We start from the raw sequence: 16,699 nt of genomic DNA on the forward strand, positions 1-16,699 counted from the left end.
ATTACTTCAATTTTGACATTGTAGATTTCTACCATAGCGTGAGATACTAATTAGATTGTGAAGTCATAAATGAAGCCTAAGCAGGAATTTACAGCACATAGTGTCATTGGCAGTTTCCCAGTTCCCCCACTGCCTGCTTTCTCCAAGTAGAATATTTATGAAGTTAAAGGGGGGCAAAGAAAAAGAAAGAAAGAAAGAAAAAGTAGCAACATGCTACAGGCAAATAGGAAAAATATGTTAATGATCTTGGAAATGCGCGAATGTTTAAAAGGGTGTTATTAATTCATTCTAAATGAAGCAATCTCTCCTCCTTTAAAGAGCTCACACTATGTACAATGATGTGCTGTGAAGTAATATGTCAGATTTCGAAGGCCCATATTTTAATTCAAGTTTTATTGTTCTTGAAAGGCGTTTATTGCTCTTTACTATGTCATTATGGGAACAAGTAACTTTTACAAGTTGTCATTGGATTTCACTTCCTGGGTACAAATGAAGTTTCTGTTGTTAAATCCTTTTCTTTATCAGGGAAAGAAGGGGAAGAAAAAAAGGCAAGATAAGGTGGATATAGATTCTATAGGTAGTAGCACGTTCTTGTACTTCTCCAGATGATGTCTTTTATTGTTTCAGTGATGGTCCATTTCTTTCCTACCTGTGTGGTCGTCATGCCATTATCCAAACAGGTCATGCTGCCCTCCAGTGGCTTACTGTACAGCATTTAAAAAAAAAATAAAATTGTTCATAACTCAGCTATAGAGTGACCAATGATATCAGAATGTTTAAAAGAATATCAGAGTATTGGTTTTAACGGGAGGAGGATTGTTGTAATAACATAAAACTATCTTATGCTGATACCTTTGTGGAAACAATCTTGTATGGAGTGTTACTGTGCACCAGTGTTGGTGGAGAAAAGTTAGAGAGGATCAGTTTCTTGAACTGAATAATTATCTCAACATATGCTAACGTCTTGTGTGCGCACCATGAGGAAAACAACATGATGGGCCTTCAGTATTGTGGATGGATGGCTGTTCTGCCTTTGTTGATGAGGATAAGTTCAGTGATGAAAGATTCATGTTGTCATGTACCATACTGCTGAGATGTAACAAGAGTTAATTAACTGTTCAGATTCTCCTTTGGTCTTTCACTCAAATCCAGTGCTGAAAGTCATAGAGATACATGCTTACAGTGAGTATTGCATGAGAGGCTAATCAAGGAAGGAATACAAATACACTTTTTATGAAGACTTTGATTCAGATCCTTAAATATTATGAAAAAAAATACTGTGGATATAATACTAGGGACCTTTATCCAAAGCCTGAAAAAACAACTTGGTTATTTCTTGTGGAATTGAAAGTAATTCCTATAAAGATTAAGAATGTTTTGAGGTTGGTTTGTTTTTGTTGTTGTTGTTTTTCTATTAAGCTTTTACGGGATATCTGTGTTTATTCTTAAGATGATCAGAAACTGAAGCAGGATGTTTTGCAAAAATTATGTGGAATAAATAATTTCCCGAGTATTATGGACAATGATACCTAGATAATTTTTTTTTTTTTTTTATGCACAGCACCAAGAAAACTTAGTGCCCCTTATGTTGAAGGAATAAACAGCACAACGGTAAAAATAAATTGGAATGAACCTGAAGAACTTAATGGGCCTTCTCCCATCTACCAGGTGGAAAGGATGGATTCATCTTTAGCTACATTGAGTACAGAAGTAATGAAAGGGATCCGTTTCCCAGGAAATGGGTATTACAGATTCCCTAGTTCTTCTCTCCCCTCCAATACTTACTTTACAGGTAAATGAGTTTAAATAACTTACAAAATGTACCAATTGTACTCTGCATTTGTTTTACCGTTTGTTATCATCTTCTATTTGATGTTCATGGTAAAATCCGTAGTTTTTAATTTACGAGTATAATGTGATTGTTAGTGATGTATGGGCTGTTTCGATTCTCACATAAAAAGCCTATGGAAAACGCTATTGAACATATGGGATTTGTATTCCCCTGCCTTTGGACATAGAGATGTACATCATGGTGAATGTTGCTGTGTATTTGACTCATTTCCTGGTGGTAAATATAAGATGGCTTTTATTCATTCTTCTGGGATAAAAACTTTTCGATAAATTTGCTGTGAATACTAAGGGATGTTTTCTTTGGTATCTTGCTGACGATTCTCGAGGTTGCGTGAGCACTCAAAGTGCTTTCTTCCGTGTTCAGAACACTTGCGGTGTTGTCCTGTTTGTTTTGTCAAGGAAAGAAGAAAGGCTGCAGTCTGACAGAAGTCTGCTGTTTCTGGGCTGCTGGGTATTATCTCCTCACTCTGTTTTCATTAGCTAGTCATTTTGGAACTGTGTGTTTTTCAGATTGAAGCAGAAAAATTATCCAATGTTCAGTGATTCTCATCATTTGCTGATGTCTTCAATTCTTGGATAAAGCAAAGTTATAGACAGTATGTTTTTTTGGAAAATATCTAGATGAACCTGGTTGCGTGTTTGAGATGTTGTAGAGGTCTGTAAATGAAATATTACATTGGTGTGCCTGAAGTATTAGTTTTTAAAAGTACAAGAAGAAATGGCAGAGCTGAAGGTTTAAAAAAAGAATTAAAAAAGGGGTATGAAGGGTGGGTGTGTGTGTGTGTATGTGCGTGTGCATCTCTCTCTCTCAAGTCATGAGACTGATAGCAGCAAGGGGAAATCCAGAAGGAATCTAGGTAACACTGCAAGCAAGTGTTAGATGGCATGCTGATAGCGCGAAGGCCACACCACAGTGTGGTACAACTGAACCTGGTACTGAGCCTTATTTGTTAAGACAGAAAGGCTGCAAGAAACATGCAGCATTGACACCCAAAAGAATGCCAAAGATTTGAAGAGGACTGAGTAGCTGACATCCCTTGTCTTCTGGGTCACCTCGGCTAATTCTGGCAAGAATATGTGAGCACAGATATCTTGGTACTTGCAAGTACATCTCTGTGCAAATTCAGTTATTGTTTAAAACAAAAGTCACCTTATTATCTCTCTATGATCACCCAGTGAATCCAATTTAAAAGAAAAAAAAGTTGAAGATCACTTCCATTTTTTTTTTTACTTGCTAGGTGCTTACTTGACTGATAGTCAAATAATAATAACAAGTGATAATGTGTTAGTTAAATATTGACACCATGTTGACTTGCAAAACCTGTCTCTGTGCAGGAATCTGTAGGAACAGCTGTTGGGCTCCTTTCCTCATCCAAATTGCTCGATGCTTTTCCTGATATGAGAGTTTGCACCCTTTACTGTATATTTAGTAAAAAAATTCTTTGTATTTCTTCTGCTGTCAGTTGTGATGATCTAAACACCAAAGGAATTGTGAGCTGCAGTTTTTCTCACTGGAGCTCCAGTCAGCCCCACCACTGCGGTTTAGTTAAATAGTTTAATCAGACAGGTAAAGAATTATGAGTATTACTGAATTTCCTTCTTCTCATCAGAATTCTCTGAGAGTGTTGGGGAAGAGCATATTGCACTACTGGGACTGTTAACATGCCTGTCTATTTGTAATCAGGCAAGGCCAACACTAATCTACCCAAGCGCCGATTCAGTCTGGGCTTCAGTTATGCTCCATAAGCTGAGACTGAGGCCTTGAATAAGGTTTCTTGAGATGACTGAGGTGATTTGAGAGAGTTTGGACAGACAGGTTGGGAGAAGATGCTAAAATAAAGCTCCCTTCATAGTGGCACCTGGTGGCTGATAATGCTGTGTGGATAAATATAATTTATTATTGCTTTGGATTGTGTTCTTTCTATTCAACCAGCTGCTAGTCTAAGTATCTGGAGATGATCTAGAACCAAAACGTGCTAGGCAATTTGTCCAGACATCTGCTGGTAATGACTGATAATCAGGTTAAATTAGCCTGTTTTGGTACCTAAAAATGTGTGATTCAAGTACTTGGCAACTTAATAAAGTTTTTGAGAAATATAAATCTGGGTTTCTCTAAGTAGATCATTGTTCCTTCTTCCAAAACATGATGGAGGGAAAATTATAGCAAATCCATAGAGAGTTTAGAAAGACAAACACTTAAGGGAATGAAAAATATTCTTTAATTGTTCTCTGCACTTCTTTTGTTGTTGAGACCCTCTCTTATTACCAATGTCTGAAGACACGCAGTTGGCAATTGTGCTTTATAGATGGAACGGCTTTAGTGTGCATGCAGCTGTGTACATTTTTGACACAAAAGTGTGCCAGCTTGTATATGTCAGTCAGCAGACAGATACTTCTTAGTGCGCCTGGGATCTCCCTCTGCTAATCCAGAAAAAGATAGATCAGTTTATTCATTGATAATAAATGCAGTTGTCCTCACTACCTCCCCAGCTGGTCTTACACTCCGAGGTGCAAGCAATAGGGGCAGATGTATTATCTGGGAAACTTTCCAAACGCATCTTTGGGAAAAAAAAAAAAAAGTTAAGCAATAAACACTGGCTACACTAAGCAGCGTCCTTCTGTCTGTAACAAAGCCTCCAGCTGCAGAGAAAGATGTGCTCTGAGTACACATTAGATGAGAGGAAGTCAGGTAAAGAAAAGGATTGTTTCTGCCAGAACTGTCCACATGCAACTTCTCAGCTCTTCAAACTGTGAAGAAGTGTTTTGGGCATCTGTAATATCATTTCCCAAAAGGTGCAGACTTTATTTTTAATACTTATTCATATCCCTTGAAGATCTTAGATACAACAGCATTCATTATATCTATCAAAATACCACCAGGCAAAGGAACTGTTAGTGTTCTTGTTTTAGCTAAGGAACTCATTTGTCTCCCATCACTCTGAAAACTGGGCTATTCAGGTGTTTATCTTCATATCTTCCCCATGAGACAGCAAAGTGCTATCATTCTGATTTAATAGATGGGGAGCTGAAGTTCAGATTCTACTTAACGAAGGAATTTATACTTAAAAGGCCCTCTAGAAATGGCTAGAAGGTTTTACAAATTAGTTATTTCATGTGCTTTGCTTTATCAGTACAGCTTGTGTGATATGGCTGTTGGTCTGGAGTCAGAATGCAGCAGTAGCACTCTTGTGTTTGCCTTTCTGGTTCTCTAGTAGTCAAGAGAGGTACTGTCTATTTTATGCAGGGTGTAGACAGGCAAGCTTGGAGTTCGAAGAACTGTAAATAGCTGAGTGTCTGAATATCTTTTAAATTCAAATTATGTTTGTATTATCTCTTTAATGACTGAGTCTAATGGCTAGGTCCAAAAAAAGCCTAAGGATGAAGGTAATGAGCACGATGTCATGTTAACGTGGCTTTCACAGCTAACAAATGGGTGAGAATAGTTTGCTCTGCAGGGAAGTTAGGGTCTTCATGTACTTTCTAGCAGATGCATACCAAGGCTTGCAAGTAAGATCCTTTGAGATGATTGAATAAAATCCATGGAAAATAGCATGCTGAACTGCTGAAGTGTGTGTGTGTGAATATCAACAACAAGCCAACAGATATATTTATGAAAAGAGATTTTCCCTCAATGCCTTTTTGCTCCTTGGTTGAGGGTTAGGACTTGAGGTGCCTGCATGGATGACATTAAAATTCATGAGTTTTGACCTGTGTAAACGAGCCCTACTTAGGATCAAGTTTGGTTCTAATTTGAGATACTACGTTCTGTTCAGGATTCATAACTTATAAATATCTCCTGAGGGTTAGGCAGCTTTAACTTTTTGTTTTACAGAGAGTAGGGGATCATATTTTTTTTTGAAAACATGACTCCCTGAGAAAGCAGATGGGCACCCTGTGGAGTATATTGGTGGATGCTATGCCTTCACATAGAAATGGTGCCACTGCTTCAACTTTTAGAAAATCCTGTCAAAAAGCTGTACAATACTGTTTTCTAGAGCAAGTATACTGGATTAAACTCCTAAGGATGGATAAAGGGAAGTTTTTTAGTTTTCAGGTTTTATTGAGCAAATAGATGCCAAACTACTGAGTTCTTTCAAAAAGGAACTTCTGGGCCCAAAGAGCAACTGGTTGCAAATTGAACCCTGAATGCCTCTGGGATACAATGACATGCGAGCTAGGAGTTTCCTGACTGCCATAGGGTTGTCTAAAGTACAGTCATGGATTACAGAAATCACTTTTTGAATCTCTCCTCTGATCTATTGCCAGACAGAAAGCCTGTGGCAGAGCTGATGGGATAGGGCCTATTATAGTTAGAAAGGATAGAAATTGCAATTAGTTTGGCACATGAATGAATGAGAAAGCTCCTCGACTCCGCGCTATGGAGATATAGTTGGGCTCCATGAAGAGAAACTCAGTGTATCTGTAGGGGTATGTAAGAACTGCTCACTGTGTAACGAGTGACTCCATTGCTACAAAAGAAAGAAATCACAGAGTAGCAAGATGGTTGTGTGGAAGGTTATGTTCCTCCTGAGTTCTCAAAGTAAGACTACTTTTCAAATATAACATTGAACATAAATTGACAGTTCTGTGGCATCGTAGTGGGTTTTGTAAATAATATACTTGTTCTTTCTGTGAAGTGGAGCAAAACAAATCCTCCAAGGGTGCTTTATGCATTGCTCAAAATACAATTTGAGCTTGATGTTAGGAGTTATAATTACACATCCATGTGAGAAGGGAGACCTTTACTTATTTAGTGATAAAATAATTCATTTTTTCTGGTGGATGAAAGATCCTTTGTAATATTTTAAAAACAGTTGAATTAGCTATTACTATTTTAATGTGATTCCTCTTGGATGCTACTTGTTTAAAAAGAAAATTATTCATGTAGTATTGATCAAGATGCAGTCCATTCTGAAGAAACTTTGTATTTGGCCTTGCTTTGAATCCAAGTTTTCTGAAATAGGATCCTACACTTAAAAAGAAGTGGGTCTTGCCTGGAATATGTACTCTTTGCCAACCTCTACCTGATGCAAATTCAGCTCTGTAATAATTAGGAAATAACTGTATGAGGTAAGATGTTCATATATTCAGCATTACAAGTAGAGCTTTTTTTACAGTGACATTTTTAGTGTCGTGAAGTGATCTTAAAAATGTGTATTTTAAAAAAATATATGTATCCGTGCTAGTGTTTTTACTGCCAAATTCTGACTCAGATACACAGACATTTTTCAGAGTGGAGTATCTTTCCAGTAATGATGTTTCTTAATGAGTTTGCCATGGAACACTGCACAAGCGTCGTTTACATTTGTTCTGAGCAGAAGTGCTGAGAATGGCTGTGGTCATTCAACGTTTGATCTCCCTGTAGCTCTTCATCACAGTGAACTCTCTTTGCAGTAATGTAAAACAAATTCCACTCCATATAATCTTGAGCAAACATTTCATAGTTAGCAGAAGATGCAAATATTTTCATTAGCGTATGAAGCCAAATAAACAGGCCTTTTCCAGCATCCCAAAAGAAAATTATGGAATGCATTATGACTGAATACCAAGAAAATGAACACGGCGGGAGGTCTAAAAACAATGTAAGAGGAAAGGCTGAAGAAAATGGCGTAGCTTAGAAAAATGAAGACTAAAAGGAGACATGATAATGGTGTTAAAGTATATAAAAATGTGTAGTTTAAAAGAAGAGAACGAACTTTTCTCCATGTCTAGTGTGAGTAAAGCAGCAATGCACTCATAATAAGCTTAAAATATAGAAAGGTAGGTTGTCTTCTCACAATATTTTTTTCCAAAAGATTCAGGCTAATTGAGCAAAGGAATACATTGTTGTGAGAGAAAAAAATGAAACCTCTGACACTGCAGATTTTAAAGAATAGTTGGATGAGCATTTGTCAGGAATAACCTAGGTAAAATGGATTCTGCTTTGGAGTAAGTGGATTGATTCTGTGACATCTGAGAATGTTTTCCAAACATATATCCTATTATAAACTCAGATTAACCCCATGAAATAAGGAAAGATGTTCATTTCACCAAATACCTTTTAGAAGGAAAGAGCTGCCTTTTTTTTTTAGGAACTTTTCATAGAGTTCTGATTGACAGTTTTCGATAAAGAGGGAAGGTTGCATGAGTTCAACAGTTTTTCTTCTGTTTTATTTTTTTCTCCTCTAGATATTTTCCAGCATTTCTTTTTATGACTACTGATAAGGTTTGAGATGGTTAGAAATGAATTTTAATCACTAAATCAGGATAATAGAATAATTTAGGTTGGAAGGGAAGTCATCTATTCCAACTTCCTGCTTATAGTGAGTCCAGCTAGACCTGTTTAGGCCTTTGTCTAGTTGAGTTTTATCTCCAAATATACTTCCAAGTACTGTTCCTGTTTTCAACATGACCTGCCTTTTGGTAATCTTTTCCCCCTTAATTTCTGTGTTTGAACTTGCATCAATTGCCTCTTGTTTTGTCACTATATAGCTCCAAGAAAGTGTGGCTCCATCTCCTTTATATCCTTCCGTGAGGTAACTGAAGAAGGCAAGATCATCTCTTCCACCCTTCCATTCTTAAGACTGAACAAATCCTGTTCTCTCAGCCTCTTCTCATGTGTCATGTACTTTGGCCCTCTGACTGTCTTGATGCCCCTCCACTGGATTCATTCCAGTGTGCCAATATCTTTTTTTTTATGCCAGAGTACCCAAAGCTGCATTGCAGGACTTGATTTGCCTTTGAATTTCACAAGGTTCCTGTCAGCCCATTTCTCCAGCCTGTCAACATTCCTCTGAGTTGCAATGTATCCACTGCAGCCCTCAATTTTTGTTTTATTGCCTGCAAACTTTTTGATACTACGCTCCATCCCATTGCCCAGGATTCATTTTAATGAATAAAACTCTTAAACAGAATTGGTACCAGTTCCTTGTAAATGCTGCTCGTTGGGCTTCACGCCGCTTGTTGCAAGCCTGTGAGTCCTGCTATTCAGCCAGATTTTTACCCACTTTTATAGTCCACCTGTGGTCCGTCTATTTCTCCAGCCTGATGGCAAGGATCCTATGGGAAACCATGTTGAAGCCCTTGCTGAAGCCAAGGTACGCAACACCGGTTGCTTTCCCCTTTGGCTGCTGAGCCAGTCCTTTCATCACAGAAGCCAATCAGGTTGGTTGGGCACAATTTGCCCGTAATAAGTCCATGGTGGCTGTTCCAAATCATCTTCTTGTCCTTCGTGTGTCTGAATATGGCCGCCTCCTGCGTAGCGTCCCTGGGGGCAAAGGTTAGGCTGCCCAGCCTGCAGTTTCTCTAATCTATAGGCACAACTATACAGCAAATGGTATTAAATTTGTTTGCTTCAGCCTTACCCTAAAAAGATGAAGAGAACTGGAACAGAAAGAGAGAAATCTCATCTTTTGTTTAGTTTGGCTTTGTGTTCTTTGTCTTTTTGCTGGCATTTTTTTCCTTACGTAGCTTTTTAAGAACCATCCTTTTTTATTTCATTACATTGAACTGAAGAAGGTAAACAGATTTTCTGAGGGAAAAACTATTACAAAAGAAATTCTTACACCAAGCTTTCTAATACTGAGAGAGAAAGGAAGAGAGAGCATTTGTTAAGCTGACTTGGAGAACACGCTTTATATCTTGGGGAACTTTTGATAGTGCCACTCATTTTTCAGACTTTTTTATTAAATCATAAACTAAAGAGCTCTTGGATAGCTCTTATTTTATTCTGTCCTTTCTGTCTAGGTTGTTGCCACAGGACTTCTCGTTAGAAATTCTTCTAATTTTTCTGCCAACTTCTTACATTTTCTCCTCTTGTCTTCACAAAAGAATGATTTGAAGCCACGTCTTCATCCTCTGTGAAAGAAAGATAAGGATCTCTCATATTACTGTCAAGTGGCTGGCTTCAGTAAGAAGGGGAACCATCCTTTTTTCTGCCTGAGAACTGTTTGCACAGACATTTTAGTAAGAATTTTGTCTTAATACTTAAAATGAATTCACAGTTTCATCTTGAAAAACACATTCCTTCCTTCCTTCCAAATCCCAAGAAGCCTAAAGACAGGGAGTAAGAGAGGAGCTGTGTATAGAGAAAAAGGAGTGATCCAGCACAACAAAGTGAACTGTGCTGCTTTATGAACAAAACAACTTAAAACATTTTCGAACATGCACAACAGGGACTTAGGCAGCAAATAAGCCAAGCCGATGCTGACCTTGCCGGTGTTACAGGGGTAATATTTTCACTAAGATGAGCTGGTTTTGTTAGGCACAGACATACTTTCTATCAATATCAAGTATCTGCTTTTTTCCATCTTCATAGAAAAGATTTATTGTAGCCACAACAGGGGAGGGGAAAAAAAAAGATTCTCCCCTTCTGTATAATTTCTGATATTTACCTCATGCACTTTAACAGATCAACTATGCAACACAAGCTTTGGCATGCAATTGCAATTTTTTTTTTTTTTTTGCATCATCTTGGCTTTAGTGCCCAAGTTCATTTTTACCAGTGTTGTGTGACATTCTGCACTGCACGGTTGCAAACAATTTATTCTGCTTGTGCATGGAAACTTCCAGAGCATGTAGTAGTCCCACTGCGGAAGTTGTAAAAGCAGTAGCTTTCTTATTGTTATATCAAGCTGCCAGTGGAAAAGCCCTTTCCCAGACTAGATGGTAGTTTCAGCTGTCTGCTTGTGCAAGACCAGTTACAGGACTGGGTCTTTTGATTATCCTAAATATACCACACGACCTCTACGCTGTAAAACAGCAGTTCTTCCCCTTTTGTCACAGTTCTCATTGTGCTTCTGTTAATTTTGTGCAAACATGTTTCACTGTTTTGAAATGTAGTGGACATTTTCGCTGTAGGTGACAAACTTAAGAATTGGCAGAAGAAAAGATTTTTATCAATTATTTCAAAGCACTTGTGTTTAGTCAAGGGTAATAAAAGTAGTTCCTCTCTACCAAGTTTGTATTTTTTTTATAAACTAATCTGAGTGTGTAACCACTTATGTACCAAGCTATTTTATACAAGATTTATTTCCACGAGTAAAGCATACCTATGTATTTGCCACTTCTTTTTCTTGCTCATCTCCAAAATGCTGATAGGATTCGATGTAGGAACTCTGTATAGGAGTCTGCACAAAGAATACTCATTGAATTTAATGAGAGTGACTGTGGAAAATAAAAATTTTGTTTTAGTATCTAGTCTGACCTTTGTTTGGTAACAATGGAGTTTGCATGTGTTAGTTCAGCTTTCTGAAGAAGCCAAAGGTGGGGTTATATTCTGTGTTTACAAGGGTGAAGAAGGGGAGGAGAGAGTTCACGGAGACTTTCTGCTCTCTGTGCCTCTTCTGTGTGCAGCAAGGATAGTGGGCACCCTCATATATGTTTCTGAAAATAAACAGTTACGGAAGCGCTGTGTTTTGCTTCAGGCAGGACATCTTCTGGGATTCCTTTTGTGCTTGTGCACTGCTAAGAAAAGGTGCGAGATGGAGGGACTTGTTGGGAGGGAGATTAAGGGAAAAAAAATTGCTGAAAATAACAAACATAAAGAAAAAACCAGAAGGTAGAAACTGCAAAAATGCATGAAGTTTAATAAAAGAAGAAAATAAAAGGAGGCAAGAGAAGGTGGCAAGCATCTCTTGGAAGTTTTGTGAGATATCCATGTACTGTGTGTTAAATGGAGGCTCGTTTCATTTGACTATGACTATATAGTTAAAGCAAGGACTGAAATGATACAGGTCAAAGAAAGAACTTGAAGCAGGTTTGAGCATAGAAAATGGTAGTTCAATGGATGTTCATCTTTTAGAGTGAATGTATGAATGCTTCTGGAAATTCTCAGACTCAAATACCTGATAGCACAGAGATAGGCGAAAGACAACTGACTATTTCCAATGCTTTTCATTTGCTAGTGCAATTGTGGGTCTTCACTTCAGTACTTTAAGATTTTTATAAGATTCTTATGTGCTGGTATAATTGAACTTGTAACCCAAAGTAGTTTTAAAGAGAGAGATTTGAGAAGTAATAGCCAAAAAGGGAATATTCATGTAGCTTTGACTTTAAAAAGTGTCAAATTTCTGTCTTTTATTTCTAAACTCTTATGTTTTTAGTTTGTGCTAGAGCCAGAAGGCAGTAACAATGACACTTGGTCAAGATTTTTATCCAGACTAATCATGCTAAATCCTCCTCTTGTGTTTTTAGTGGTGCAGTTATACTGCATCTGCTTGGAAAATATTGGCTAGTCCAAGGCAGGATGGCAGGAATTTTGTTATTTTTTGATGCTGCCTCTCTCTTCAAAGTTCTTCCTTAATTCCAAACGATACATAAATTCTTGTCCATTTTTTCCCTCACCCTTTAAATGTTTCATTACATTGAAGAAAAGCCTGTTTCGCAAGCCTCTTAAGAAAGGTTCTTGCATATGGACAAAAGAATACTAATTTACAAGAGGAAACTCAGAGTGACATGAAGGGATGTGGCATGACAAGCTCTTGTATGTATTAGATTATTTATTTATTTATTTATTTATTTTGAGGAGCAGTTTGCGGACAGGCACAGGAAGAATGTTATCCATTCCTCCTATTCTTGGGTTCTATGGAGAGTTTTCAGCAAGGAGGAAGCAAAGAGAAAGGTTTAGCTCTGTATTGGCTGGTGAGATACTTCACATAAAATTAATGTCTTCTGGCTCATGTTTGGCCCTTATTTAGATTATTTCTATAAAGGGTTATTTAGTCTGATGGCTCAAGGGAGACATTGCATTTGACTAATACTGAGCCTTTAAATTATGCCTGCTTTTACCATACAAATTCCTTCCCATATTGTGTTTTTAAATGGTGAAGATGTAACTACTGAATTATGTATTGACTGAAAGTGTGTGAACAGTCATGCATTGATTATGATTGCATTGTGAATTTGATCAGGAAATTTTCCTAATAATAATATAAGGAAGCTTTTCACCTTCTAATTGATTTTCAGAGCGATTAAATTAAGACCTTTTCTAAGTACGACTGTCCTTATCAATTACTGGCAGAATAGAGAAATTAAAGGATTAAAAATTTACGTGTGTTAAGATTCAGTATTTAAGGTCTAAAATCAATCAGATCATAGACTGAATAATTCCATTATGACAAAACTATCATTCAGGATTAGACTGTGATAATTTGGAGAAAAAAAGGCTATCTGCACTCATACATATGGGAAAAATTAAGATGCAGAATTAAGCACCTAGAACTTAGGAAATGGAGATAAAATGAGCCGCATGAACTTAATTCAGCCTTGTTATTTTGATGTGTTATGATGGCATGTAATCAACTGAATAAAAACTAGCTTATCCATAGGGTCTGTATATGGTATGGACCAGCTGTTGCCTTTTAAAAATTCTTACTGTTCTGTATATGGCTCAATGTCTGTCTTATTGTACGTGTCTAATTCTTAAGTAAACACAGATTTTAATTTTGGTTTTCCTGTGCTGTTTTCACTGGAGTGTGTGAGTACTTTGTAATCACTGATATTCATTTTTACAACACTTATTAGTTTTATTTTATGAATGGGGACTTTGGGTAAGGAAAAAAAGAGGACTGAATGTTAATTTTGGGTGCTCAGTTTTACATCGGTAGGACCTAAGTTTTCAGAGTAGTTCATGGGTTTAAAAGTAGAGTTTCCACTGAATTCTGTTCAATTAGGAACACTTAACACTTCCACAGATCTCTGTGGGGTATTTAAATGCAAGCACTCAAGAAAATGGAGAGTGTATAACAAGTGAATAACTCTGAAAAGTTTGACTTAAGTGATTTGCCTCACATTGCGTAAGAACTTTGTGGCAGAGGTAGGGACAGATTTCTCCAGAGTGACATTGAACTGCACTAGCTATGAAACTGTCCGTTCACTTCTCATACTCCCCTTCCTCTTTCATTAAACATCCACAGAGCACTACATCAAATAAGACAAGCTTCTGTGCACAAAATCCTTATTTGCTACATGAATTCTGTTTTAGTTGCTGAACATCATAAAATCCTTGAGGCAGATATCTTATGGGAGATGTGTGTTTGTATAATTGTAGACTGTATCGTTATTCATCCTCTATTTGTGTATTCATTAATTTTTTTCAGACAATTTTGGTTTTGCATTTCCTAGATTTTGAGAGTTTATTTTTACAGACCTAATGTGGTCTATACAGTTATTCTGAATAGTAATTAAAAAAAAAATCTCAATGTCATAGGAGAATCCCAGACATATCCATCATGTGGAACATTGCTGACTAATACGGATGTCAATGGGTAAAAATCTTTAATATTCATGAAGTCTTTCTCATCTGAACTATTAGAGACACTGACTGCTGCACTAGATGATCATCCGTATGTGAATGATAGAGTGCATGCTTTTCCACTGTATTCCATGTTTACTAGCAAAATATATTTTCAACTGGATTTTTAAGGCGAGTTTTTAATAGTGGTTATAGGTTCTCTTGTTTTTCTATTTAATTTCCCTCTTTTTTTTTTAATTTCTCTTGCTTTTTCATCCTTTTCCTTTTTTGACACTATCCATGATTTGTTTCTTGCTCCCTTCCCCTTCTCTTTTTTTTTTTTTTTTATTCCTGGTTTGACCATTATAATGTCCTTGATCATCTTTCTTCCATGTGCTTCAAAGCGTTGTCATCTTTTTCTTCATACTGCCAGGCACCAAGTGGTAGAAAATTAAGTGGCCAAGAGAAAGACTCTTTGCCTTCCTTTCTAGTGTCTAGCCCACCATCAGAATCTGGTGGCCAGGACCAATTTCATGAAAGAGCTTTCTTAGCCCCTACGTTTCTAAGATACAAAGTCTCCATGCAAATGTAATTTTTCACTGAGAATTTTGCTGCCATCCTCTAGCTAACCATCCTGCAAAGAGCAATTTCCTGACATTGATAAATTTAGACTTCCATCTTTTTTTACCTCAGGATAACTGCACACTAACAAATTTGTATCTCTGATACACGGAAGGAACCAAAACACTTTTGTGTGAAAGTGTGTAAAAGAGTGATTTAAATTACTTCTTCAAAGTAGTAATGAAAAAGTATATGGCATGAAGCAAATATAGTTATAAAAGATTTTCTTTTCTTTTTCTTGAGAGAATATTTTAGAAAAGTTCTATGCAACAATGGTGTCAAAGGCCTGGGAGGTAAATTTAGCAGTAAGTGCTGCTGCCATTCCAATTTGCAGACCTTGGGCAGGAAGCACCTTCTGTATCTAAGTGTTAGTGATTTGTTTAATTAATGCACTGACTTAAAAAGTACGTTGAAGTTACAGCATTTTAATTTGACTAAATCTTTGTTAGTTACTGTACAGAGTTTCCAACGATTGTAGTCAGCTTTGTCACTGGATGGGATCCTCAGGAAACAACACACAATGCTTTTGACACTAGAATGACATTTTCTCACAAGTTACTTCCTAGTGTTTTTCTTCAGTAACTGCATATTTAAAAAAAATTGAACTAAAGAGTATAACATGTATTTGATTAGATACAGGTTATATGTAGTTTGTTATTTTGACTTGTGAAATATTTTGACTTCCTTGGTTTTTGGGCTATACAATGCTGTCATCTTCAACTATGAAGACAAATACTTCTAAACCGAATTATTTTTCAAGATACATCCCCAGAATGACATGGGATTACACATTTCTTTTCCAGTGTTCCTATCTTTTCCTCAAGGTCTTCATACTTTCCATGAAATGCATTGGACTTGATAGATGATCCCTAAAGCAAACGTGTAGACGGAAAAAATTGTGACCTTAAATAACAGTGCAGTATAGTGACTGAGAATTCAGAAAGCAACTGTTGGCAGGTTTGCATTTTCATTCTAATGGTTATGCTAAGTAATGTTGTTCTGGTATAAGGACCATTTAACGTGGTGACAGAAATGTCATATACTAAATTACTGGAGGATTCATTGAGCTCAATAGCAAATTGTTGCATGACTTTTTTAATTTAAAGACATTCTAGAGAATGATATACTGTATTGTAGAAAAATCTCAAAAAGTAACTATGCTCTATCTCTCTATGTACCCAAAATGAGATTTGATCGAAAGTAGTTAGATCTGTGCTTACTGACTTAAGATCTATAATACCTTAAGATTAATTGGGAGCATAAATGGAGAAGCTGACAACCTGGAACCTTGACTTCTTAAAATTGCTGACCCAATTACTGCTAAGCCCTTTGCTGACATGTTAATATGTCTCTTTAAACTGGTAAATCACCACCATTTCAGTGCATGCTAGAGTTGGTCCATCGGATGAAGGAAGATGTAAGTTTAATTTAAATAATTATTGACCTATTATGACCTTTTCATTTCACTTGTACTGCTCCTCTCAAGGTAAGCAATTATATTTTTATAGTGTTGGATGGTAATCAATGTACAGGAGCTATCTTTATTGATTTAAGTAAGGCCTTTGATCTGGTAATCACCAACTATTGCTATCTAGGCTGGCCTTAACTATATTGGATATTACTATGGTTACTTGGTTTAAAAATATGCAGAATTTAGAATTTTATTAAGATGTTGCAAGCAAAGTAAAAAAATTTTTGGAAATCCGTAAGACTTCACTTCATAATCTTCATTAGAAATTGGAAACAGGTTATTTTATACAATACATGACATTTTTTTAACTTATAATTATTTTTAGGTTGGCAATCGGGGTGGTTTGTTTTTTATTTATATATATCAAGCAGATGGTCCTTTGGGGTCAGTTTTACTTAGTGGGGAAAGACTGGCTTTTCTTTCTTTCTTTTTTTTAATTTGCTACCCATGTGGGAGGGAGGAAGGTTTAGTTCATTGGTTGTTTTTTTTTTTTTTAATCTGTATTATATTGTGAATATAGGGTTGCAAACTTCTCTTCCGTTTGG

General features: G+C 36.7%; 1 protein-coding gene across 1 annotated transcript in view; it reads left to right on the forward strand.

Annotated features, from left to right (window-relative positions):
* The window catches only part of USH2A (usherin), a 391,921-nt gene that overhangs the window by 105,552 nt on the left and 269,670 nt on the right, over window positions 1–16,699 (forward strand). Inside the window, exon 20 of the mRNA XM_087774988.1 lies at window positions 1,562–1,792. Coding sequence (XP_087631114.1) covers window positions 1,562–1,792 — 231 coding nt within the window. The remainder of the gene's footprint in view (window positions 1–1,561; window positions 1,793–16,699) is intronic.

This window comes from Nipponia nippon, unplaced genomic scaffold (genome assembly GCF_047370975.1).
Source record: "Nipponia nippon isolate SJK-2023a ecotype South Korea unplaced genomic scaffold, ASM4737097v1 scaffold_4, whole genome shotgun sequence".
In the NCBI taxonomy this organism is placed as follows: domain Eukaryota; kingdom Metazoa; phylum Chordata; class Aves; order Pelecaniformes; family Threskiornithidae; genus Nipponia; species Nipponia nippon.